Here is an 18,822-nt window from a genome sequence, read left to right on the forward strand (position 1 = left end):
ACAAATGCTCTGAACTGGGGGAGAAAATGTCCTTGACGGCCTGAGTGGTTTTAGCTATAGATACTACACCAGTACAGGTTTTTACCAAGCAGGTGTCATCCTCTCTGCCATATGGCATGAGCCCCAGGGCTCCTCCTCCTCATTAACAAACAACACAGCTATAGTTTTACTGCAGTCTCCTTTATAAGACCCCTCTGACATCTTCTTTCTCAGTTCCCTGCCACAGTGAAAAGAATCCTGGACTAGGACTCAGAAGACCCTAGTTTTAATCTGGTTCTACCACAATAGCTAATGATAAGTCTTCAGGAAAGTCTGTTTTCCTGTCTACGAAATGGGGATGATAATACTTTCTTCACAAGGTAATTATGCTAACATTTATAAAGTTATTAGCACAGTGCCTGGCACATATTAGCCACTCAATAAATGATAGCTGTCACTCCTCCTATAAAAGCATAAAGACATTTGAGCCACAAAGCACAGCTCAGCTTTGTTCAGGCCCCTTCTTCAATAATTTATTGTTCAGTAACAGGGAGAAACTCCCAAAGCTCTTAACATTTGCAAATTCTTCCACATCTTTTAATTACATCTCTTCCATTTGATAAAAGAATGAATCAGGGGAAAGCAATGAAAACTGGGAATCAGATACCTATTGCCATTAACCCTTCTCTATTTCAGTATTATCATCTATTAAACAAGGATAATAACCTACCTCATTAAATTCTTATGAGGATTAAAGGAAATAGTGAATAAGGACCCAGTATGCTACAAGGCACTGGACATGTGAACATTTTTTATAACTGATAAGAGTATAAATGACTCAGAGTAAGCCAATTCCCGCTGCTGGAAGCAAGGTTCAAAGTATTTTGACAGTGACTCAGTAGTGTGTTAGAACTCACTACTCTCCTGCTTAAAATTCTTCAATAGCTTCTAATTACCTTTAAGATAAAGTTAAAACTCCTACATGATCGGACCTGCCAACTATTCCTCCTCATCACCCACCTCCAGCCCCTTTACACTTCACATTCCAATCATAACAAACTACTCTCAGTTCCCTGTACAGGGATACCTTGTGAACCTCCTTGTCTTTGCACATGCTATTTATTCTCTCTCTCTGCTATTTATTCTCAGCAATTAACAAGTCAGACATAGCCCCTGGCCTCACAAAGTTTTAAGCACACTGCACTATAACTGTCTGCCTGTGCCTTCATGTTGCTCACAAGAGTGGGAGATTCTTAGGAGTTGGGACAATGTCTGATTCATCTCTGTATTGCCACTTCGCCACAAAGGACCTGGCATAGACTTGGGGCCTTGCAAACATTTAGTAAATCAATGACATAACCACTTTTGTACAAGAGACAACATCGGGTATAAAGAATAGTAGTATTCTCTTAAATATATATCACAGCTCACTATTTATGAGACCCTTTCAAACACATAAATATCTCATTTTATCTGCTCTGGAAAATAGAATTTGTAAATTGAGAGAGGCAGAGAGACCCATGAGGTCATCAAGTTTTACTTTCTAACCAATTCATCAATGATTCCTATAACATCCCTTCAAGTGACAGGGTATTCACTACAACTTTAGAGGACAAAATGAATGACCTTAAATGAACAGAGAATCTGCTCCCTTCAAAAATTAGTCCTAATCCTGGTTTTGTACACTCTACCAACCAAAGAGAGGGAATTCTCTTCTAAATTTTGGTATTTGAAAACATGTCCAGGTAAGGCAAAGTGTATCACCTTCATTTTTCTTGATGAAAAAACGGAAGCTTAGAAAGGCAAACTGGCCTTCCCAAGATTTAAACCTACAAATGAAAAACTGAGCCTAGAAGCCAGTTCTTCTGCTTCCAAGGTTAGGATTTCTAGAACATTAAAAAATTAAAGCTGGAAGGGATACCTACTGTTTATTAACTCCAATTCCTTTACCATAAAGATAGGGACTCTGAGGCCCAGGGTAGGGGAGTGACCAAGATGAGTGGTTCCCAGTCCAGGCTCTGCATCTACCATACTGCCTTGATCCCTAATCACCATACCTTCCCATATCAGAACAGAGGAAATAAAGACTTACCAAAGTGTTAGAAGAATTATAATCCTCAGCTGACTTATCTGCAAAGGAAAAAAGACAAGGGACTCAGTCAGTAAACAATTATAGTTAATCCGTTCTTGAGAGCTAAGGAAGCCTATCCAGTCAAGAACTTGCCAGGCTCAGAGAATAATAATAGTGTTACTGGTACTATGGGCCCAACACCATGCTAACCACATTATACACATTACCTCCTTTAATCTTCTACAGCTCTGAGTACTATTATTACATCTGCTTTTATAGATTTAGAAACAGGTTCAGAGAAGTTAAGTAATTCACTCAGGGTACATACAGGTTAAACAGGAGTTAAGATTTGAATCTAGGTCTAATTCTAAATACTATGCTAGAACTCTATCGACATCATCAACTATATCATCATCAGGCCTCAGTGACTAGGGAAATTTCCTGCAATCTAAGAGAAATGGAAAGAATTCCTGGCTGGCACCGTCCTGAGCCATCCATGACAAATCATGACCACAGCCTGTAGCTTCAGCTTTTAGAAAGGATCCTTCTACATCCACGTCTATACCCCACAGGAAGAGAAAAACTAAGACTTAGGAAAAGAGAGGCATTAATCTTGTCAAGCCTAATTAAAGGCAGGGTCTTGTTTCTAAGAATAGATTCAAGCCTCATCCCTCAATGAGGCAATTACCATATTTCATTGATTCTGAGATATACATTTCACACTAACATCTCTGACACAGAGATGTGTCATACAATCAAAGGCACTTCATGGTTTAATTGGCCACTTTTTTTAGTAGTATATAAAATAATAGTACATCTTACAATCATTGATATCTTAGACTTGATGAAATATGAAACATAGACCCAATGGAGATCTCAGCAAGAAAATAAGTTTAAAGACCAAGTATCATGTTTGGCTTTATTCTTTAATTCCAAAAGGTCCAAGAAGAAACTGACTTCACCAGTTCACTACCAATGGAATTAAGGGGGAGAAATATTCTACCAAATCCAACATATTCCTCACCAAGAACCAAGCCAGAGAATGTCCAAGATCCCAATTCCCCCATATAAGAAAGTACAAGGTACAGCTTCTTTGGTCCTATGACAAATCATGAACCCACAAGCTGTGACAATATGTTCTTAAAATAAACTCTGAATAGCCAGCTGTACCCTGGAGAAATCAATTCATGATATACTTTAAACACAGTTCATTTGCTTTTCTTCTTCAAAAGAATATCAGCTTAGGCAGAGCAAAGTGCAATACTATGCCTTCACTGAACCACCCCCAACCTTATGCACTGTTACTGTTTTTGAGGATTGGGTACTGTGGTAATAAATATATCTCCACCATATAAAAAACAAGTAAGCATTGCTCCTTTTAAATGTGATGTACAATTTCTATATCTCAAAATCAAAATCTACAGCACAGAACAACAGAGCAGAATGCACTTCCAATCCCTTCATTTTACAAATGAGGAAACTAAGGTTCAGAGAGGGAAAGAAACTAGTTCAAGGTTTCATAAATCAGTGGCATAGTAAGGCTAAAACCCAGAACTTTGTATTGTCAATCTAGTCTACTTTTTGCTTATCACATTAGCTACTAATTGGTACAGAAAATAAAGCGCTGAAAAAACAGAAAACTTGACAAAAAATTGGCATGGAAGACTGTGCTTGAGTTATAGACAGCAAAGGGTTTAAAGGCCCAAGTTTAAAACATACTTCCATCACATATCAGTTGAGTCACTCTGAGTAAGTCACTTAGTTTCTCTGAACCTAATTAATTTCTCTGAGTCTGTAAAATGGGGATAATAGTCCTCGCCCTGCCAACCCCCAAGGCCATCATGAGAATCAAATGAGATAATTCATATGCAAGCATTTACAAACCGAAGTAGTGTTATAATTAATAGTATGAGAAGAGGGGAAACAGGAAAATGAAAGATATGACATTAAACATAAAAATTAAAAAAATAAAGATATGCCAGGGCCAGCTGGGTGGCATAGCAGTTAAGTTTGCACGCTCCACTTCAGCAGCCCGGGGTTCACAGGTTCGGATCTTGGGCGCGGACTGACGCATCGCTTATCAAGCCACGCTATGGCGGCATCCCATATAAAGTAGAGGAAGATGGGCACGGATGTTAGCCCAGGGCCATCTTCCTTAGCAAAAAGAGGACTAGCATCGGATGTTAGCTCAGGGCTAATCTTCCTCACACACAAAAGAATAAACAAACTGTGCCAAATACATAATTTTGCCTAGAGTTGGCCCTGGTCTTCAACTTCTAGAAAACTGAAAATCCTGCACGTGCGTACATGTGTGCACGCACACACACACATGCATACACACATATATATACACACACAAGTGTGCACAAATTTATACACACAGAAGTAGATGTATGGACACATATCTATATATTCTATACATATACACTCAACGTTATTCATATATGCGTGCACAGATGTACACACAATTACCTGAATATGTATATCTATATACATTTTCATTCATGAATACTTAAGTGGACTTTAATTCCAAATATATGCAAACCCACAGAGCTATGCTTCCATAAACATATAAGGCACTTGTACACATCTACACACATGTACACATAAAAACAGAGATTCTTCCAAAGACTGCTGCTGAGGCTTTCAAAGCCAGCTTCTAATCTGATGTCTCCGTGACAAACCTCTTAAAACACAAGTTCTAATCTCCTGACTAGAAAACTTCCCCACCCAGCACCCCTCAACCCCAATTCCTCTTTGGAATGACCCAGTCCCTCAATGGGAGACGTGAGACCCAGCAGGGTCAGACGTGGGGAAGGAAATACTGCTGGGAACATGCATGACCCTCTCCTGGGCACCACCATGAAGCATGAGCAAAGCTGCAGTCTGTCATCCTCACCATCTGTGCCCTTTGATACAAGCCAGATACTTGCTGGGGAAAGCATCCTTCAAAATTAGCTAGTTCATCCTGGTTTTCACCTTCCCCAACAATATTGCCCTTTCAAAGAGACAGCATGAACACTGGAAAGAGCGCTGGACTCGGAACTAAGAGACCAGCTCTGCCCCTAATTTAGCCACGTTAGAAAGGCCTTTTGTGGCTTTAATGTCTGTAAAACAAAGGGGAACTGAAAGCGGTCTATACTGAGGATATACTTCTTGCTCTAACATTCTAAGATGCTTTATAATAGGCAAGTTTCCAGAAATGTAGGTGTTCTCATAACTTATCTAGGAAAAGAAAAATCTCTCTGCTATGGAAGGAGGTGCTCCAAATAGAGTTACTAAAGGCAAGTAGTAAACTCAAAAGGTGCAGGTGTAGGAATTGGGAGACCTGGATTCTAATCCCAATTCTGCTATTAAAAACACTCTGAAAAACACAGTCCCTTCGAGAGAGAGAGAGAGAAACTGAGAGAGTACATCTAAAGAACATTTATTATTACTGGCCTGTTTTTCATTTGACTGAGAAAAATTACTTCCTTGAGGAAGTAGGCTTGCCTACTTAAAAGATATACATTAAATGTGTTATTAAATAACTTAATGATATTAAAAGTAACGACGATAATGATAGCTACATTTGCATGGTGCTGTTTTACAATCTATGAAGAACTTGCACATCAATGAGCTCACTTATTCCTCACTACAACCTCTTGAGATAGGAATTACTATTCCCATTTTGAGGCTCAAAGAAATGAAGTGATTGTCAGAACCTAGTGAGTGTCAGAATCTAGACCTTCTACCACAGTCTATGTTCTCTCTATATAATATCATCTACTTTTAAAAAACATGCAGTTCCAGAGCAAAGACTTAAGTTTGATGCAAAAATCCATCATCTTGGTGCTTGAATTCCAAAATTCCATCTTAGTGAAAGTACCATCTCTACTCTTTCCAAACTTTCTTCCCTCACCCCACAACAATAGGCATGTGGAGCTTTTCCACCCACATGAAAACTCTTTTTTTCCTCAACTGCCTTGGACCCAATCCCCATACCTGTAAAGCTCATGTACTTCTGGCTGTTGGAAGTCTTCTTTGAGTTATAAAATTCCAGTACATCCAGAACAGCTTGTGGGTTTTTCTTCTGCTCCGACTTAGTGATATTTGATGTCTGAAGCAAACGGGCCCACTGCTCTGGCATCCCCTATAAGAGATACACACAAGGCTGTCACGTTAGGAAGGCATAGTCACAGAGGACCCTGAAGGAAAATCAGAGTTAATTCCGATATCTGCGAGCAGCTAAAGACAGGTTTAGTCATTCCTTTCTCTATACACCCTCAGAGCTCTACACAAGCCTCCTTTATAATACCTATCTCATTGCATTAGTCATTTCTTGAGATGTTTGCTCCTTCACGAGGCTGTTTCTCCTTTAGAGAAGGAAGCATGTCTGATATGTCTTTGTATCTTCAGTGCCCAGCAGAGCCTGCTGCCAAGGCGCCACTTCACAGAGGTCTATTTAAGAATGAAGATTCAAAGGTTTCCCTGGTACAATTTTGGAGATGAGGAAATATAATTTTCCTCTCATGAATATAAGAAGATCGTAATGAGGCTCTCAGGCAAAGACAGAAGCATCAGGAAGACTAGAAAGGATAGAATCTAACAGTGCACAGCCAGAACTCTGAAAGACCAAAAGTATTACTGTGACCCAGGACTTACCGTAAATTCCCCTGTGACAGCATCAAAACCAACGTGAATTGTGTGCTCAAAATCTGAAGGAAGAGAAATCTCTGGCCGTTCCTTCTCCTTCTTTTTATTTGCTGCAAGAGAAACAAGGAAACGGAAATAAAAAACAGGGACATTATTACATTTTTAAGCTTATTTAACTCTTTGCTGAGCTGTAGGCTCCTTTCAAGGCCAAGGATTGTCTACTTCACATACGTATTTACAGAGCCCAACACCAGACTTAGACTGCAGTAGATGCTCAAAGCATGATTAAAGACTTAATTTTTTGTTAAACTAAACTAAGGGAGGAGTACAAAGATCATTCATCAGAGTTAATAGTCCTGGTTCTACCACTAATGAGCCATTTGATCCAGGGCAAGTCGCTTCCTTTTTCTGAACCCTGGTTTCCCCATCTGTAAAAAGAGAGGGCTCAAACAGATGGTCTTTAAAGACTCTTCCAGTCCTGACATCCTACATTCTATGAGCTTCTATAACCTGCATCCCACTTGTTTGGTCCTTGATTACAAGCTGCTTTAAAGTTCTCTAAATTACAGAATTTTAGATTTGGAAGTTGTTTTAATAATATGAACTGCTATTGTTTTATCAGGGTCTTACCAGACAATGGTTCAAGTTCTTTACATGTATTAATTTACTTTAGCCTCACAGCAATCCGATCAGTTAGGTGCAATTATCCTTATTTTGCAGATAAAGAAACTGAAGCACAGAGATTAAATTACTTGCCCAAGGTCATATGGTTAATAGTTGGCAGCCCCCAGACCCAAACCCAGGCAGTCTGGCCCAGAACCCAAGCTCTAAACCACTATGCTATGCTGCCTCTCTAGGCTAGGAACTTAAAGGATCATTAAGTACAAATACTTGTAGTGATCCCTCTTCCAACAACGGTCTTGCATAAAGTAGATGTTCACTAAGGTCCCGCTGGCGTGGCAGAAAAAAGCTTCAATATTTAAGGAGTTGTGTGCTGAAGTACCCTTGTTAGGGGTTGAATTGTGTCCCCCCAAAATTCATATGTCCTAACTCCCAGTGCCTCAGAATGTGACCTTATTTGGAAATATTTGGATCATTGCAGATGTAATTAGTTAAGTTATGATTAGGTCATACCGGAGTAGGGTGGGCCCCTAATCCAATAAGACTAGTGTCCTTATAAAAAGGGGAAATTTGGAGGCTGGCCCAGTGGCATAGTGGCTGAGTTCGCAGGTTCGGATCCTGGGTGCAGACCTCTGCACTGCTCATCAAGCCATGCTGTGGCAGGCATCCCACATATAAAATAGAGGGAGATGGGCACGGATGCTGGCTCAGCACAAAGAGGAAGATTGGCAACAGATGTTAGCTCAGGGCTAAGCTTCCTCAAGCTACTCCCTTTACTGATGACTCCTACCTTCCCCTTCCCTTCCCTTGCTACCTCACCACACAAAGCCTTTTACTTATCCTTTTCAGGTCTCAGCTTAAAGGTCATCTCTTCTGTGAAGTCCTCCCTGATCTCTAGGTTGGGCAGTTCTTCACCCTCTCCTCTGTTCCCACAGCACCATTATAGTAATTGTCTATTTTAAGGGCTTATCTTCCCAACCAGACTGAGTTCCAAGTGCAGAGTCCATGTCCAATTCATCATGGATCCCCAATGGCTAGCACATGCCTGACACAAAATAAGTGCTCAGACAGTGAGTGAGGAAAGGAACAAATGACCAGACACCTAACTCAACCTGGCAACGAGTCTAAGGAATCTGCCTAAGACACGCAAATTCTCTCCAGGGCAGGAATAAATGTTTCATTTTTACCAGCTCTGACCTGCCTCGCACAATCCTGGTTACCCAGCCGCCATCAGTCCTGTTTTAAAACCCTGCTCTGTGGGAGCTCAGCACACAGGCCAACAGAAATTCTGAAGTCCTAATGCCTCCACAGACCCAGGATAAACTAACAAAAGGCAGCAAAATGGGGGGAAAAAATAAGCAAGTCTACAGTCCAGGCCAGTTTTGTCTCTACCACACCATATAGTCCAGGTTCTCAGCTTTCTCATCTGAACAATGGGGAAAATGGACTAGATGATCTTAAGGACACTTTCAGTTCCTACATTCTGTGAGTCTATGAAAACAGAAAGATGAGCACTCTCGAAGTTCTGTAGCTAGATTTCTTCCTGTCATGGCATCCCACAGTTTTTAATAAGTACTTCATATACATCATCTAATATAATCACCACAATCCCGAGATGCAATTTTTATTTGTAGATTAGGAAATTGAAGTACAGACTTGCCTACAGTTATTGAAGTAATTGAAATTGAAAGGTCTAGCTTCAAAGCCAAGGCCCTTTACCTTCTACTTCTTTACCTCCCCTAAAGAATTTCAAGTTGAGTCAAGAAATATACTTTGGTATAATGAAGAGAAAAAATAACATAAGAACTTACCACGTATAAGATACAATAACACACATTATTTTCCTTAATTCTTACAACCCTGTGAGATAGATTATTACTACTGTCATCTTACAGATGAGGAAACTAAAAAACAGTTAAATAATTTGCTCAAGCTCATACAGCTAGTAAGAGCTGGGATTTGAACTCAGGTCTGATTCCAAAGGTTCTTTCCTCAGTATCATAATGAGAACCATTTGCCTACATGCCAACTGCTAGGGTTTAAACTATTTAAGCACTGGGCAATTTCCCTTCCAGAAGCAGCTGCTTTGAGACAGGGAAGGCTCAGGGTTTACTAGGGCCCAAATTAAGCAGTCATTTATGACATAAGTCCACCTGTCCTACTCATAGCTAGAATGCATGGGACACACTGCAGGGCTTTGGAATTGCTTTCTGTTTCTAAATTTCCTCTGATCTAGTCACTTAAAAGATTGTAGGGAAGAACAATTATGCTATTTTTATGTTTTAGTTAGATTTTTGTTTTATATTTATATCTTATATTTTTATATATTATTTCTATTATATCTTATTAATATACTATATAATATAACATCATAGGCACGAAATGTGAAATTCAAAAGGAACTTCGGTAATGGAAACACAGAAAGAAAGTGGCTCAAAGGATGAGTAGTCTATAGAAAAGAGCCCCAGTGAAATGAAATCATCTAACACATGAACATAGAGGGTAATGCTGAAGGTGGCTCTGCTTCCAGAGGCCACTCTTCATTCTGCAACCTCTGCATATACCTCCTGTATTCCCACCTTCAAGTTTTTGCTCACTTTCTCTTCTCCTTGCTTGGAATGCTCTTCCTCTTCTTCTCCCTGTCAAACTCTCAGCCATCTTTTAAAGACTGGTTCAAGTCCCACTTATTCCAGGAAGGAGTTCCTAACCTTTCCTCCCTCTATGAATTACCAAGACACTAAGTCTGCCACATCACCACGCATTTCGTCATTTCCTGTCTTGTATGATTTCTTGCTCTTTTTGAAACTTACTTCCTTATCTAAAATGTAAGCTTCCTGAGGACCAAAATCATACCTTCTATTTATGATCATTATACTTCTGAATCTCAAGTAGGATCCAACACAGAGCTTACTTAGTTCAAGTAACCCCTTGTGTACAGCCCTTCATAAAGCCTTTTCACAGTCACTGTCTCACTGGCTCCTCACAACAACCCCAAGAACCAGACAGTATGGATTATCCCCATTTTATAGCTGAGAAGACTAAAGACAGGGAATTAAATGAAATCTGTCCGGGTGTTAAGAGTCAGAAGATGAAACCAGTATTAGCTTTGCTATTAACTCATTTTATGACCCTGGGAAAGTCACTTTCTTTCTCTTAGTTAAGTCTTCAATCTGCAGAACAGGTCAATGATCCATGCTCAGGCTATAGATGAAGGCAGATAATAAATCACCTTTCTGGAGAAAATAATACCTGAAAGAACTCATGAAGGATAAATAGGAGTTGGCCAGGAAGAGATGGAGACAGGCATTCCAGAAACAGAATAAACAAAGGCCCACAGGAGTAAACAGTCATCTTTGTCCCAGCTTTACACTTGCCTAGCAAGTCAACCAGATTTGATAAACCCTGACTAGGGAGGTACTCTGAGCTTGGAACTGAGGGAAGATGCAATGGAGAAAATAAAGCAAACTCAGGATCCCGGTGGTTCCATATTCCAAGGCCACAAACATCGGGCTCTCTGGGACTACTGCTGCTACTAGCAATTTTTTTTTATGGGGCCGGCCCCCTGGCTTAGCGGTTAAGTGCACGCGCGCTCTGCTACTGGCGGCCTGGGTTCGGATCCCGGGCGTGCACCAACGCACTGCTTCTCCGGCCATGCTGAGGCCACGTCCCACATACGGCAACTAGAAGGATGTGCAACTATGACATACAACTATCTACTGGGGCTTTGGGGGAAAAAAAGGAGGAGGATTGGCAATAGATGTTAGCTCAGAGCCAGTATTCCTCAGCAGAAAGAGGAGGATTAGCATGGATGTTAGCTCAGGGCTGATCTTCCTCACAAAAAAAAAAAAATTTTTATGGTGACTAGAAGTACGGGTCTAGAGGAATCTGATAAAACTTATTTCTACACAAAAACTTGTAAGTAAATGTTCATAGTAGCATTATTCAAAACAGTCAAAAAGTGGAAACTCAGGGGCCAGCCCCATGACCTAGTGGTTAAGTTTGGCATGCTCCGCTACAGCGGCCTAGGTTAGGTTCCCTGCTGCAGACCTACATCACTCATTAGTGGCCATGCTGTGGTGGTGACCCACATACAAAACAGAGGAAGATTGGCACAGATGTTAGCTCAAGGCTAATCTTCCTCAGGAAAAAAAAAAAGTGGAAACTCAAATGTCCCTCAACTGATGAACAGATAAATAAAATGTGGTACATCCATACAACAAAATTGTTATTCAGCCATAAACAGAAATGAAGTTCTAGGGGCCAGCCCGGTGGCACAGTGGTTGAGTTCACGCATTCCACTTCAGCAGTCCGGGGTTAGCCATTTCAGATCCTGATGAGGACCTACTCACCGCTCGTGAAGCCATGCTGGGGCAGCATCCCATATAGAAGAGCTACAACTCTACAACTGTGATGATGTGCGGCTGTGTGCTGGGGCTTTGGGAGAAAAAAGAAAGAGGAAGATTGGCAACAGGTGTTGGCACAGGGCCAATCTTCCTCAAAAGAAAAAAAAAAAAGAAAGAAATGAAGTCCTGATCCATGCTACAACATGGCTGAACCTTAAAAACATTCTAGGTGAAAGAAGCCACTCACAAAAGGCCATACACTGTATGATACCATTTCTATAAAATGTCCAGAAAAGGCAAATCCATACACAGAAGGTAGATTAGTGGTTGCCAGGGGTTGCGGGAAGAGAGAAATCATGAGTAACCACTGACACTTTTCTTTTTAGGATTTTAGGGGTTTCTTTTTTAGGATAATGAAAATGTACTGGAATTAGATAGCTGTAATGGTTATACAATCTTGTGAATATACTAAAAATCACTGAATTGTACACTTTGAGATTGTGAACTGTTTGGTATGTGAATTATATCTCAATTTCTTCTTCGTTTTTTTTTTTTTTTGGTGAGGAAGATTGTCCCTGAGCTAACATCTGTGCCAATCTTTCTCTATTTCATAAGTGGGACACCGCCACAGCATGGCCTGATGAGCGGTGTGTAGGTCCAGCCTGGGATCTGAACTCGTGAACCTGGGGCCACCACAGCAGAGCATGCAAACCTCACCACACCACAGGGCCAGCCCCTATATCTCAATTTCTTAAGAAAGTGAATGTAATTTATCATATCGACAAAATAAAGGAGGAAATGTATATAAATCAATTCAATTACTGTAGAAAAAGCATTTGCTAAAATTGGTATCCAATTGTGATTAAAACCTCTTAGCAAACTAGAATTACAAGGGAATTTACTTAATTTAATAAAAGCTAATTATCAAAAATACTAGAGCAAACATCATACTTAATGGTGAAATGTTGACAGTTTTTCCTCTGAGATTAGAAATAAGATCAAGATGTTCCCTACCACCACTTCTATGTCATCACAATACTGAAGTTATTAGCCAGTGCAATTAGGAAAGAAAAAGAAGTAAAAGAGGAAGAATTAGAAAGGAAGAAACAAAACAATCACAATTTACAGACAATATGATCATGTATGCAATCATAGAAAATTCAAATAGGAGAAAAATCTTCACTCCTCAGAGTAAAGATTTCAAAAATAGAACAGAAAGCATTAGAAAGGAAATAATTAATAAATTTGACTATACTAAAATTCTGTTGAAGATATCATGTCATGCAACCATCAAAGACACCATTAGGAGCATAAAAGAAGATATTTGCAACATATAAAAGTGACAAAAGACATTTATCTAGATAAGAACTCATGCAAATCAATAAGAAAAAATTTTTAAATGTGCAAAAGACTTGAATAGGCACTTCACAAAAAAAAAATATATCCAAATGGTCAATTAACATGAAAGTTGCTCAACCTCATTAAAGACTGACAATGCTAATGGTGACAAAAAGGTGGAGTAAGTGCAACTCTTAGGCACTGCTGGTGGGAATATAAATTGAATTATGTGTTTCAACTTTGAACCTTTGGTATTATCTACCAAAGTTCAGCATAAGTATCGCCATGATCCAGCAATTTCACTATGTATATGTACCCAACAGAAATGTATAAAGACATGCACAAAACGGTCAGAAAACATTACTCATAATAGTCTATTACCGAAATCAACCTTATGTTCATCAATAGTACAATGGAAAATATTCCTACCAGAGAATATTATACAGCAATGAAAATGAACTACAGCTGTACATAAAAACACAGATCAATCTTATAAGCAATGTTAATCAAATGATGGCAAAGAAAATATACACTGTATGATTCTGTGTACAGCAAGTTAAAAAATAGGCAAACTAATATGATGTTTATCTTTGGGAAAGAGAGAGATGTTAGTGCCTGGAAGGGAAAATGTTGGATGCTGGTTCTATCTTATTTTTTGGTCAAGGTAATGGCCATACAGGTGTGGTGAATGCGGTAATTCATTGAGCTGCACACTCCTGAAGTGTGCATTTTTCTATGCAGTGGAGGAACCTACAAGAATCCCGGTTCATGAGCTATACATGACCTTACAGAGCATTTAGTCCAATTTATTCATTTTATGGATGAGAAAAAAATTGAAGCCCAGAGGAGTTCAGGGAGTTGTCCAAGGTCACACAACAAGTAAGTGGATACATCGCAATAGGAACCAAATCCCAAACAGAATATTTTAAAGTGTTACTTCCTTAGAAAATCTTGAACACATAGTTGTTTGCTAAGCCTAACTCCTAGTATATCATATGTACATCAATGTACATGTACCTATACAATATATGTACAAGCCTAACTCCTAGCATATCGTATGTACATCATGTACACACAATGACAACAACTATATAAGTGAATTAAGAGAACATAGAAGAAAAAGAAGAGGGGAAGAAAGAAAAAGGTTAGAGTAAGAAAGAAATGAAGAATATCTGAGATTGGTCGTTTTAAGAGGCTTACCTTTTTGGCCTCAGTTTCAAATATATTATTTGTTCCAGAGGTCCAGGTCCATATCCAGAGCTTAGAATCCTGCTTCTGACATTACAGATAACTCTTGAGAACTTCTTGGGAAACCTGTCCTTGGGTCTGCTTAGTCTTCAGTGCACAAAATTATTTAATTTGGTCTTTCCATTAGCCCTGTCTAAACCAACAGGAAATATAGCCTATATGTAGGAAGAGAAAGGTATTTTACCCCAGGACCATTCTTTAATTCTATCTTGGAGGAACTCTGTTAAGAGTTGTTATTTTGTAAATCTCATAACAACTCATAAGTGTTAATCTCATAACAACTCTCATAACATCTCATACGTGTTAATCACAGATTTCAAAAGAAAACCAAGATTGCAAGCAATAAAAGCCACCAAAACTACTACCAAATCTTAACAAGACTGTAGTTTGCATAACATTTTTCACATCTTTAGTCTTATAATCATTAGCAACTCTGTGAGACAAATATTATGTACCCATATTACAGGTAAGATAACTGAGGCTAAGAAAGATAGAGTAACTTACCAAAGGTCACAAAGTCAGGGATGGGCAATGGTGATAACCTCAAGTTCTTCTTCTACATTCGCTGTGCCAACATAGCTTCTTCTATATTCACTGTGCCTTCCCCATATCATAGACTAAGTGAATATGCCAGTGGGTGATAGAATGAATGTCATTAAATGCAAATCGTTTTAAAGTAAGTTAAAAGAACTAACAAAATCAGTTCTATTAAAGGCACTAGTCTGAACCTCTCTAGGATGGGAACCTTCAAACACTACATGGTGTCTGAGGACTCAGAAGAATGAAAGAACACAGTCCAGAAGTCAACAGACAATGATTCAAATTCAGACTCCTTGCACAGCAACTATGCAGCATGTGACCTTGGGCAAGTCGTTGACTCTCTGAGCCCAAGAGTATCAGTGTTGTACAGCAGAAAGGTCCTTGAAATCAGACAGAAAGAGCTTCAACCTCAGCTCAGCTACTTCCTAACTAGATGATCTTAGGCAAGTTACTTAATCGCTATGAACCCCAGTTTACTATCTACAAAGCGAAATATTTATCTACCTGAAAGGACTGGTATATTTCACAAACATCAAAGCTCCTAATATAATGTGTAGTAACTAATAGGCGTTCAATAAATAACCACTGGGTTATTGTTGTTACTATGTTATGGTTATTACTATTGTGTTATTACTGTTTATTACTACTACTATTTTTATTATTATTATTATTTTGAGGATCAATTAAGGTAAAGAAAACGTATGTGCTTTGTAAGCTAAAGAGCTTTATAAAGATGAGTTATCATTAACATAAGAAAGTGTCAGAGTAAAATTTCCCAATCCCACTCATTAAGACAGAAAAACTGGCTGAGGACAAAGAAGAAAGAATCCTCCTGATTTCATGTAACTAGGGATCACAGGCTTGAGGAGATTAAGTGGAAAAGAAGCTTGCAATCTCACCCATCCTAATTTTAACCCTATCTTTGGCCTAGTCCATTTGGCTTCTGATAGCATGGGAAATAAGGCTGACACTGCAAAACCCCATGTTGCAGTACAGTCATCCAAGTTTCAGCACAAGTCACTGGCCTTATTTACTTTTTTAAAAGATTTATTTTTAAGAAGCATCTCTCATTGGTTCAGCTGAGCTAATCTGAACTCAAGGCAGTAAAACACTCCAAACTTGGAGAGATAAACCTGACGTAGTCCAGTTTTAAAATTAACTTTGCTAAACTCTTCCCAAGCTCGGAGAATTCCACTTGGGTTGTGGAAATGCAGCCAGAAAAGGATTCCAAACTAAATGCTTCAGGACTTCTTAGAATAAACCAAAGGCTCCAGTTCCTAACCACAGGAACCAGGCTTTCCCACATAGAATTCTGCAACTCAGCGCCACCTATTACAGGCCCTGCATTTCAGCTTCTTCCAATCATTTCTGCATTCCCCCAGGCACACACCGAAGCCATGCTGGAGCTCAGCATTAGGTAATACCCACAGACATTCTACCCATTGCCAGCTCAAATCTCGACCACTACCACAGCCCACAGAGAACTCGTCTTTCTCATCTCCCAAATCTTAGAGACCCAAAACTACACCTCTGGAAATTCTGGCTCCAAAAGTCTGGGTGGGAGCCAGGCGTCTGTCTTTTTTAAAAGCACCATGACTGAGTCAGATGTGTAATCTGGGTTGAGAACAACTAACAGAGATAGTACATCATGATGTAACAGATACTTTAGGAAGACTCAGTTCCACACTCATCCCTGCCACTTTTCAGCCGTGAAACCTTGAGCAACTTACTTTTCTCTAATACGCTTCAGCCTCTCCAACTGAAAACAAGTTGTTGTAGGTATCACATAAAACAAGCAATGAGGTTTCCTTTAAAAAAAAAAAAAAAACTTCACATTTGTATGCTGTTTTACAGTTTAGAAAATGCTTTTACATCCACTAGGTCAAATAACAAAAGCCTACTAATGATATGGGGTGGACAGGAATTACGATTATTCCCACTTTGTTGTTGTTAATGCCCTTCAGTTGATTCCAACTCCTAGTGACCCTGTGCAGAGCAGAGTGGAACCCTGCCCAGTCTTTCTGCACCGCCTCTCACCTTCCAGTGCTATACCAGATAATGCTCTGCTCCTATTCATAGAGTTTTCATGGCCAGTTCTTTGGAAGTGGGTGGCCAGGTCCTTCTTCCTAGTCTGTCTTAGTCTGGAAGGAAGCTCTGCTGAAACCTGTCCACCGTGGGTGACCCTGCTGGTATTTAAAATACCAGCGGCATAGCTTTCAGCTTCACAGCAACACACAGCCACTACAATATGACAACTGACAGATGAGTGGTGTGGTTCCCTGACCCAGAAATGAACCCACGCCACTGTGGTGAGAGCACTGAATCTTCACCACTAGACCACCAATTCCCACTTTACAAATGAGGATATCAGAATTAAAATAAATAGGTAAGAGGAAAAAAAAATCCCAGAGTTAATAAATGTCAGAGGCAAGACTCAATCTAGGTTCTCTAAGTCCAGTTCTAGACCATTTCTCTATGCAGCCGGTATAAATTCTCAAATACTTTACGAAGGGCGTACCACTTCAAAGACTGCCAACACCGCTGTGTATCCTGTTAGGACTAAGTTAAGCACAAAGCAGCAGGTCAACAAATCCTTACTGGTTGAATTATAATATCAACAAGCACAAAATCAAGCTGAAAAAGGCTCCAAACAAAAGGAAAAAACCCTCACTTATTTCATTTTGATGTACACTTTAATTATAGCCATCTAGGGTCTTAAAGCAAAGGGGTGAAACTTATGTGCTCAGGGCATGTATAGAAAATCTGTAACCAAAATGAATGATGAAAGATGAAAGGATGAAAGAGAGGTTACCAGATCATTTCACAAGAACTTCTTACAACTCTATGCTTTCCATCCCTATGCTTTGAATTTACAGAGATGCAGCTCTGATCTTGAGCTATACGATTTATTTTCAGACCAGATTTGGCCTAGGGTTATTCAACAAGGATTTCCAGTAGAACATCTACAGCTTTATCACAGTACTTTACAATGGCCTAGTTTCTTTTCACCTACATATACAACCTGATCCAACTTCATCTTTATAATATCTCATTTACATAATTACAAGATTTCAAAGCTATGAGACTGTATATGTCTACTGGTTTGACTCAATTTTTCAGATGAAGGCACTGAAGTCTACAGAGAAGTAATTGACCCAAATCAGGCAGCCAATTTATGGAAGAACCAAGACTACAACCCACATACTCAAACCCCCACTTCCCCATTCAGTACATTAGATCATCCCTTCAGTTCCCAATAATGTCTGAAGGTTATGCTTCCATGTGCTGTTTCAGGTAGGATCTTCTTTTAAAAGAGTTTTATTGAAATACAATTCACATACCATACAATTCACCCATACAGTGCACACAATTCAGTGGATTTTAGTATATTCACAGAGCAGGGCAACCATCCCCACAATCAATTTTAGAACATTTTCATCAACCCAAAAAGAAACCCCATACTCAGCCATCACACCCTAATCCCATCTGCCTCCCCCGACAGCCCTAGCAACCTCTCATCTATTTTTTCTCTATGGATTTGCCTATCCTGGACATTTCATATAAACAAAATCATACAATATGTGGTCCCTTGTGACTGGCTGCTTTCACTAACATAACGTTTTTAAGGTTTACCCATGTTGTAGCACAAATTAGGACTTCTTTTTGTTACCAAATAATATTTCTCTATATGGATATACCACATTTTATTTATCCATTCATCAGCTGATGGATATTTGGGTTCTTTCCATTTTTCTGGGTATTATGAATAATACTGCTATAAACACTGATACACAGTCATGCACCGCGCATAACGACATTTCGGTCAACAATGGATCCCATATACAACAACAGTCTCTTAAGATTAGTACCAAATAGCATAGGTGTTTAGTAGGCTATACCATCTATGTTTGTGTAAATACACTCTATGATGTTCGCAAAATGATGAAATTGCCTAACGATTTCTCAAAAAGTATTCCCGTCCTTAAGCGATGCGTGACTGTACAGCTTTTCGTGTGGACATATGTTTTCATTTCTGGATCATATGGT

The 18,822-nt window shown here is 39.4% G+C and overlaps 1 protein-coding gene across 5 annotated transcripts in view; it reads right to left on the reverse strand.

Annotated features, from left to right (window-relative positions):
• Positions 1 to 18,822, reverse strand: part of PAK1 (p21 (RAC1) activated kinase 1) — a 134,443-nt gene that overhangs the window by 37,339 nt on the left and 78,282 nt on the right. For 4 of the 5 annotated variants that reach the window (XM_087433492.1, XM_087433491.1, XM_014790355.2 and 1 more), the window contains exons 3-5: positions 6,695 to 6,795; positions 6,035 to 6,182; positions 2,072 to 2,109 (exon numbers count right to left, since the gene is read on the reverse strand). In XM_087433492.1, coding sequence (XP_087289618.1) covers positions 2,072 to 2,109; positions 6,035 to 6,182; positions 6,695 to 6,795 — 287 coding nt within the window. Of the gene's footprint in view, positions 1 to 2,071; positions 2,110 to 6,034; positions 6,183 to 6,694; positions 6,796 to 14,187; positions 14,365 to 18,822 lie in introns of those variants that run through there. The other variant, XM_087433493.1, reaches the window with a different exon arrangement.

The sequence above is a fragment of the Ceratotherium simum genome, chromosome 7, assembly GCF_057802395.1.
Source record: "Ceratotherium simum simum isolate JZ-2026a chromosome 7, ASM5780239v1, whole genome shotgun sequence".
In the NCBI taxonomy this organism is placed as follows: domain Eukaryota; kingdom Metazoa; phylum Chordata; class Mammalia; order Perissodactyla; family Rhinocerotidae; genus Ceratotherium; species Ceratotherium simum.